Genomic DNA, 9,230 nt, shown 5'->3' on the forward strand with positions numbered 1-9,230 from the left:
CTATTGCTTTTCCTCATTAAGTATACAGCTTGTTGCTATTTCGTCGCCATTGCCGGTGTGGTTGTTTGAAAGCTTTTCAAAGAAAATGTTTATATTCGAAGTACATGTAATTGAATTTCATTATTGCTTATTTTTGTTTTCAAATTTCTTAGGTTTTATGGTTGCCATCTATTGTTGTTGTACATAAGCTCTTTGTGTCAGAGAAATACAGTAACCAAACGCGTCACAAACATTCAAAATGGTGGCGGCATGAAAATTTGAAAGTGAAAATAAGAGATCCTAGAATATTGTTTTCTGATACCCTTTGTTTTGAAAAGATTCACAAAACGTTTACTGCATAAGTTATTCTCCCGTTTTTAACTTATTGTTCAGTGAGAGTGGAGGTTCCCTTCAAGCTACGTAGTTGCAGTGGATACACTTGACACTGAGTAGGGATTTTAAGGAACGAAGCCGTCGACGTAAACGAGAATTAAGGTCAAAAACCAGGTGAAATGAGGAATTGAATGGCTCTCGAAACTAGCATGAGCATCATACATTTGTCGTATTTTTCTTTGCCTTCCTTTCTCAACAACAAAGTGAAAATTACCAAGTGAAGTTTCTCGGAAGATCGAGAGCCCGCGGCGACAGACGTTCAGGTTTTTTTGGTTAACACGAACACTGCTCTTCTGCACGCGTAACGAGTTGCGAATGCGAATTCGTATTTTCCCGCTGTGTTCTCATCGATCGGAGTCGTGAATCGTTGTCTTTACAGCTTAAAAGAGCAGTGCAACTCTATTTTCGCCATAAAGGACTAAAGTACTTTTTGTCGACTCCAGCCAATTATAATAATGTAGGGACGGACATGGATTTGAAAAAGGTTTGCAACTGTGCATTCCAGAAATACCAATGAATTCAACTGACAGATATCTCATCATTACGAAAAACTGGTTTGATCTCCTTCATCGGTTTGTCAAAAAAAGTCGTAGGTTTGCAAAACTTAAGTTATGCGTCCATTCGATTACGCCTTTCATTCGTCTTTACTTTGTATTTCAGAATGAACGGGTCAATGACAAGGATTCCATAGCTGCGGAAAAAATAGTTGAACACGAAAACATCGAAGTCGAGCGTCATGTGAGGCAGTTGAGCGCTACAATCCGATCCGAACCTCCATCTCCCATCTCCAGCTCCACACCAGCAGCCCCGCCCATTGGCCTTCAAATCAAGGACACTCTTAAACCACAGCCAGTGAATCTACTGGATGGCACAGCGCTGGCTCAAACGCAACCACGAGGTCCGACCACGCCCAAGTTTCACCTGTCAGTGATGACACCTCAAGAGAAGATTGATTATTCAGCGCTGATTGAGCAACTTGGAGGACAAGTCTTTGACACTGTTTACTTCAATCCCGAGTGCACGCACGTGGTAGTTGGGAAACCAAATAGGTGAGTCCAACGGGTTTAAAGAAAACGCTTAGCCAAGACAAAAGCAAGCGTAAGACAAGCAGGCTTACTGAGCAAAAACAAAATGACCTTGTTGGCGCGTTCTGTGTTTGTATAATTTTCGTTTTCTTTCTGCGCAAAACAATGGCACCGAGAAAAACGCAACAAAATGGAAGGCTCAATGAGAAAGACATCAGGGACCTTTAAATCGGAGTACGAGGACGACTGCAAGTGCGTTACTTCCAAAAATGTCGGCCTCCAAACCTTATGCGCATTCTCAGTACGGAAAACTGGTACGTGTGAACGTCCACGTCCTCCGATCTAAAGGTCCCTAATGGCGGAGTAGTCACAACAATAAAAGGGAGTTCAAGAAACGACAACGGCCACGGCAACGACAATGCCAAAAAGCAGTAATATTTATCGTGCTGCACGTGCGGCACGCATTTTTGTACATTTCTCTCCCGTTCTCGTCAAAACAACAGGGAATTTAAGAAACGACGACGGCTACGACTACGACAACGCAACAAAACAATAATATCATTAGCAAGTATGTTTGCGGTCCTCTGCATAACGACCACGAGAAATCACCAAATTTGAAGTTTTGGCGACAACGTATTAAAGCATGCAACAGAGAATCCTTCATTCTCTATTTTAAATTTGAAACCGCTCGTACCGATTTATTTTCAGGGTACTTTGCCCATATTGTACGACGCGAACTAAACTGAATAATCGCGAAAGACTTACGATTGAGCCAAGTTATATTTTGAGGTGACGTTTTCGTCGACCGTCGCCGTCGTAAATCTTAAAATCCCTAATAACATAAAATGACCAATTTTCAGGTTTTGACGACAACGTGGAGAAACAACAGTGAATCTTTCCTTCTCACTCTTTGTTTCAAATCCGTACATAACAATCTGGTTGTAGCATACTTTTCCCATATCGTACAACATACACAAGATGGAAGCGTCATGAAACACTTAGAATAGCTCAAACTACTAGTGTGAAGTGACGTTTTCGTCGCCGTAGCCGTCGTGATTTCTTACACTCCCTAAAATGTATTTTGAAAACGCGTTCTCAAGCTGAAGCAGTTAGCGTCGTCAGTACCCTGACCTGTGAATGGGAACGAGATTGCCTTGATGAAATTGAGACCTTATTCCTTTCTTATACAAATACATTGTTCGAGTGCCAAAGCGTATGTTGGAAACAAATGGGCCTCTTTTTCCTCGTTGTTGTTGTTGTTATTATTGTTGTTTTTTACAGAGCCGTGATCATGCTCTGGGCAATAATTATTGTTTCTTTCAAAAATTACCATTCACACGATGGGAGGAAATATGACGGAACTGTTCCTCTTTGACTCTCGAGTGATCACAAGAGTAATGGTCAATTTGCCTGCGAAGCCAAACAGGTCCATTTATGAGCACCATCTCCCCTGTTTTTGGAGTGGTCTTCTAAGCTTAAAAGTGGGATTCATCTAAACACCTGTGGGGCGTTTGAGTTTAAATAAGGGCAGTTGTGTCATGCAAGATCGGAGAAATTAGTGGTCTCTTTTCCCGTACTCGTTAGCCCAGCGAACGCAAAAGAAAAGAGACCTCCGTTGGCAGGAAAGCTTTTTAGTCTTGATTGTCTCATTACCTATATTTGATTTATTCCACAAGAAATGAGAAGTACCTTGCCGCAGTGGCAGCTGGCAAGTGGGTATTGCACAAGTCCTATTTGGAAGCCAGTCGGGAAGCTGGATTTTTCGTGGACGAAGCATCTCATGAATGGGGCCTGGAGATCCCCGGAGAGCCGTACAATAAGCTTGCTGCAGCAGCTCAGCGCTGGAGACTCAAGCTTATTGAAGAGAGAGCGGTAAGGAATAACACAGACGCTCTTTGTTCAGCAAACCTTTCCCGGAGAAATATGAAAGCACTATCTCTCTTTGGCTTGCACTTAATTGTATCTTTTAAAGGTGATTCAGGAGTTGGGTTACGCGCGCAAATTAAAAAAATCAGGTCTGAGCGATCATTGGGTTTAGACCTCGAAATGGTCCTAAGTGCGCATTTCCAAAACGGAAAACTCTCAGTTGTAGGGGCACTACCCTCTGATCTTAAAGTCGCTGTTTCATTAAACATTCTAGTTAGTTTAAAATCATGCTGTACTGATATTTCTCGGTGGTGATTCGGAGATACTCGGATTTTTCCGAGTGCTCCGTTGCGGGAGTCTAACCCGCAACCTTCCGATTACGAGTTCTGATGCGCCCCACGTGACAATATTGTCCCGCTTTGCTGCCAAGACTGAAATTGAGCGTTCTCTCAATATTATTATGAAGTAAATGCCAATTGTTCACCCCGCTTAAATGGGAAAAAAGGAAAATGGTCTTATTGTGTCACCCAGACAAACTCGCGTTGTTTAAATACCGGATTTCCATTCATTAAATACGCGAAACATCCTCTTTCTTGGGAGTGGCTTGCCTTTATGGCAGGGGTGATTATCTCTTTCGTCTGTTTATAATGGTAATGGACTGAGTGGAGCCCAATTTGGTCTGTAATCATACGAGTGATTAACAACGCGGGAGTCCGATTTGTTTAATCACGAGTATGATTACAGACCGAAATGGACGCCAACTGTCCAAATTGCACTTTCCGATTTCAACCCTACACAATAATTAGTGAAAAATAAAGTTTTTAATGCACCAATCAAATTTGAGAAAATTGTAATGGTTATGATTAGAGAAGATTATACGGAAGATAGAAGTGAATCTCGCACTTAACTACCTTTACAACCAATTGCAACTACACCGGCATCGCAGAGGTCATAGGTTCGAATCCCGTTGAAGCCGCCTGAATTCTCACGGCTGGACTGGATCTAGCATGAAATGGAGTCAAATGCAAATTAATTTGCCCGCATTAGCCTCCATTTCATGCTAGATCCAGTCCACCTGTGAGAATACGAAATTGGCCTGTTTGTTAATTAAAATAAAATTGTCCACTAAACTGCGAGGATCACTTCTATCTTCTGTCTATATAATAACGTGCACTTCAAACATACATTCCTTTCATTGAAAATATCATATTGAATTCGGATATCCTGTCGTTGATTTCCTTACTCGCAGCTGTCCGCGGCGAATGGTCGTGGAGCGCATATCTGTGGAGCATTCAATGGCTGGGTCGTACTCTTGTGTGTTGACAAGTCACGTCAGCCGGGGTTTAAACGCTTGCTTGAAGCTGGAGGAGCCAAGGTTTCAGCAAGCAGGCCTCCTTTTAAAAACACTGACGAGTTCACGCATGCATTTTTAGGTAAGTGTGATTAAACATAGTTTTTCCACGGCTTTGTCCTACGTTTTTTTCAGTTTCCTTGGGTTTTAATAAGGGTGCGTTCGATTGACCGTGTTCCGGAATAGAAATACATGGAATAATAGCACTCAAGAAGGTAGAGTCCACTCGGCTATCGCTTCGTGCGACTCTTACGCTTCTTTCGTGCTTAGCAATCTCCCGCCTGCAATTATTTAACAATTATTCGCCGAAGGCGAAATGATTATCGGTGAACATCAGGTGAATATTCACCGATAATCACTGAGCCTGAGGCGAATAATTGTTTTAGTATAAATACACAGGTGATTGTTTTCAAAAATGAGTAAAAAAAAAAACATTTCAACGCGGAATCATCTTCACTTACAGTGGCAAAACGACTGCTAGCAGCCATTTTGTCCGTCGTGGTGATTTTCGGCTGATAATCCGAGATAGCGAGCCAATGAGAGCGCGCGTTTTGTATAATCACCTGTGTATTTATACTAAAACTTGATAGAGCAAACTGAACCGTTTACTTAAATTTTAAGCATATCTTTTAATGTCTGGTTTTTTGAAGCAACAAGGATAATAAATTGTGAAACCAAAACCAATCGTGGCTCGCGCGTGCACATTTTCCCGCGCTTTGTGTCGGCTACGTGTAATTACTTTGAGTTTTGATTGGTTTATTGGATTGTCTCCGTCCTTTTTGATTGGCCAAAGTAATTATTTTGGTTTTGGTTTTACGACACTCGATTGAAACTCGCTCTATGTCACAAATAAAATTAAAAAAACTTGTTTGATTTTGGTTCATCTTTTGCCTGTTACATACTGGGCCCAGTTGTTCAAAATCCGATTATCACTAATCCGCCATTAAATTCGACCACAGGTTCGAATTCTACCCGTCAAAGTAATTTTATTTTATGCTGAGGGAAAGCAAAAGTGGCATAAGTCAAAATTGAAGGCTAAGACACTTGTGGAAACTTTTTAAATTATAAAATAAACAGCAATTTAAGTTTCCTGTGATTTAGGATTAGCGTAATCAGGGTTTGAACAGAGTTAGGCCACTAACTCTGGCTTGAACAACTGAACCCTGACATCTAGCACTTTTTCATGGAGAGAAAAATTAAAATACCAGTTTTTATCAATTTTCACGCCGCAACCTTCCGATTACCGTCTGCTTTCTGCGGCTTGGCAGGTCGCATGATTCACTCTGCCGTGAAAACAAAAACACTGCGGCCTGCCAGGATAATCATATTTAAGTCCCAAGTGTGGCCTCAACCATGGTTGTGTACGTGATTTCTTTTCAGATTTACCCAAAACGAAAGTGGACGTGTCAGAGCTGAGCTTGCTTCAAAGGGACAGTGTTTGGTGCTTAAAACCGGATTACATTGCCGAGTATTTGATGCAGGATCCTCCCCCTCGACCACAGAAGTACCAGGTTCCTGAGCTGAGTGCGCAATCGGAAACAAACAAACCAGTTTCCTCTCAGTCGAGAAAACGAAAGGGAGACCATGACTTGACAAACTGTGATAAAAAACAGCGTGTTTTGTAGCGTCTGTATACGTACCTAATACTGCACACTTGTGTCCGACAAAATAAATCCGTTTTTTAGCTCCAGTTTTCAAGACGTGGCAACGCGTTGATGTAAAGCGAGATACCAATAACTTTTTCACTCACTTGCAGCTTCCTAATTGGCTGTTTTTGTTCGTACTTACACAGTTTTTCGTTGGCCCCAAGGAGAGATCATTCTTCGCGTTTTCGCGGTATCAATATCTTGATGCATTTCACTTTGCCATTGATTCATAAAAGCGAGGTTGCTGTTCGAAATACCCATGTTTCTTCGTCAAAATTATGGCGGTAAAAGTGATTCTTTCAATGCTGTTAGTTGATTTGGTTTCTTCGGTAGTATATTGGATACAAAGCGTTGTTCAAAGTTTTAATTCGACAACTACATGTGATCTGGCAAACTTTTAACGTTGGAAGTAGTGTTTTACAGAGTGGAACTATGTTGTTGCTGAGTCATTTTTTAGACATGATTACTTTTATCACACATCTATCTTTTGTTATACGTCCCATTTCAATTAAAAAAACATTCTCCTCACCACGTTTCCTTCCTTAATTTCAAGTTTGGGGGGCAGGATGGGGGGTGGGGGGGTTGGTGAGTGTCACAACCTCCTGCTGCCAGAAACTTTGGTCGTCATTATTTTTCAGTCAATCCAAATTCGTGGTCGTCAAATTATCTCTGTGGGTCGCGTCTGCTTTTGAAATACGGCGATTGCGGGTTGCGGACAGCTTCTCTAAGAGGCAAGTCAGTAAATTGGGCTTTTACTTGGGGTAGAAGAGCACAGAAAGCGTCATCAGAGTGGAATGAGTACAAACTAGAATTATTCACGTTAGAGCAAGTTTGTGCATTAATGGTAAACCCACCTATTGAGTAAGAGTGTGGAACTGTGGAAGTATTTCTTCAATAGTTTAGTTACAAACCTTGGAAGTCTGCAAATGTGGAAATATGTCTTCAATAGCTAAGTTTCCAAGCTTGAAAGTCTGGAAATGTAGAAATTTGGAAAAATTTCAAATATGTCTCAAACAGTTAAATAGTTGACATATTTCCAAATTTCCACATTTCCAGACTTCCTGGCTTGGTTAGAAACATGATTAAGAACCCTGACTGCCAGTAGGCAACCAGATGGCTATTTCCTTCGATGCGTATTTTACAAATGCGCATGCGTTCTGTACTAACTCTGCTTACCACATCAACAAGAACAGGGAACAAAATTCACAACTATAGACTATCCTTAGTTTTTCTTACACTAATAGAGAAGCTGCCGTAGTCAAGGGGTTAATCACGTATGGCTCAGGGACCGATTAATCTCTCCCTCTTTGGATCGAAAGTAGCACGGGGGACCCCAAACAGAATTTTTGCAATTTTTTTTTTTTTTTTCTCAAACCCTTTGATTACTATCTGACAAAATACGTTCAGCTTTATCCACGGTCCTATCTTGTAACGTCATCACTTTTAACGGTCAGGAACAGCTTTGTCCACTAACTTGTGCAGGGAGAAGAGATCTCTCAAACTATACCTGCATAAATGAGCGCAATTGAGTCAAGGAAACTGGAAAAACGGCCAAAAAAACCATGTAACACTGACCTGAAATCTCCATGAAAAGCTTGCTCCATTACCCACCTACCTTTCTGAGCACCTAATTCTAAGATGATGAAAGGTTTCTCAGAAACTCTTCCTACCAAAATAAAGCCTACCAAATGCCCAGCAAGTTGAAAAAAAAAATGAGGTAAGGAAAGCGAAAAGAGAGAGAAGGAGAGAAAGCGAAAAGTGAAAATCGAAAGTGTTGTGCTACTTTTAAACCCCAAAACTATGTCGAAATTTTGCTTTCTGCGCATGCCGAAATTTGCAAGCGCTTATTTTGCACCTGGCTGAAAAGGCCGCGGAGTCTACAACCTGGAAACGGGTTTGTAGGGAGGTTTAGCCCTTAAACAGCACGACAGTGACCGAAAAACCCCTCAACTATAGCTTCAAAACGTGTTTTTTGGCCAAATCTCTAGTAGCTAAAGGGTTAATGCGTATTTTACGAATGCGCATGCGTTCTGTACTAACTCTGCATACCACATGAACAAGAACAAGGAACAAAATTCAGAACAATAGACTATCCTTAGTTTTTATTACACTAATGAAGAAGCTGCCGTAGTCAAGGGGTTAATCACGTATGGCTCAGGGACCGATTAATCTCTCCCTCTTTGGATCGAAAGTAGCACGGGGGACCCCAAACAGAATTTTTGCAATTTTTTTTTTTTTTTTTTCTCAAACCCTTTGATTACTATCTGGCAAAATACGTTCAGCTTTATCCACGGTCCTATCTTGTAACGTCATCACTTTTAACACTCAGGAACAGCTTTGTCCACTAACTTGTGCAGGGAGAAGAGATCTCTCAAACTATACCTGCATAAATGAGCGCAATTGAGTCAAGGAAACTGGAAAAACGGCCAAAAAAACCATGTAACACTGACCTGAAATCTCCATGAAAAGCTTGCTCCATTACCCACCTACCTTTCTGAGCACCTAATTCTAAGATGATGAAAGGTTTCTCAGAAACTCTTCCTACCAAAATAAAGCCTACCAAATGCCCAGCAAGTTGAAAAAAAAAATGAGGTAAGGAAAGCGAAAAGAGAGAGAAGGAGAGAAAGCGAAAAGTGAAAATCGAAAGTGTTGTGCTACTTTTAAACCCCAAAACTATGTCGAAATTTTGCTTTCTGCGCATGCCGAAATTTGCAAGCGCTTATTTTGCACCTGGCTGAAAAGGCCGCGGAGTCTACAACCTGGAAACGGGTTTGTAGGGAGGTTTAGCCCTTAAACAGCACGACAGTGACCGAAAAACCCCTCAACTATAGCTTCAAAACGTGTTTTTTGGCCAAATCTCTAGTAGCTAAAGGGTTAATGCGTATTTTACGAATGCGCATGCGTTCTGTACTAACTCTGCATACCACATGAACAAGAACAAGGAACAAAATTCAGAACAATAGACTATCC

At 41.3% G+C, this 9,230-nt stretch overlaps 1 protein-coding gene across 1 annotated transcript in view; it reads left to right on the forward strand.

Annotated features, from left to right (window-relative positions):
- The window catches only part of LOC138006635 (DNA topoisomerase 2-binding protein 1-A-like), a 25,657-nt gene extending 18,869 nt beyond the window's left edge, over positions 1-6,788 (forward strand). The window contains exons 11-14 of the mRNA XM_068853085.1: positions 1,033-1,421; positions 3,074-3,269; positions 4,513-4,696; positions 5,995-6,788. Coding sequence (XP_068709186.1) covers positions 1,033-1,421; positions 3,074-3,269; positions 4,513-4,696; positions 5,995-6,239 — 1,014 coding nt within the window. The 3' untranslated portion in view covers positions 6,240-6,788. The remainder of the gene's footprint in view (positions 1-1,032; positions 1,422-3,073; positions 3,270-4,512; positions 4,697-5,994) is intronic.
- Positions 6,789-9,230: the final 2,442 nt, after the last annotated feature.

Source organism: Montipora foliosa, chromosome 6 (genome assembly GCF_036669935.1).
Source record: "Montipora foliosa isolate CH-2021 chromosome 6, ASM3666993v2, whole genome shotgun sequence".
NCBI classification, from domain to species: Eukaryota; Metazoa; Cnidaria; class Anthozoa; order Scleractinia; family Acroporidae; genus Montipora; species Montipora foliosa.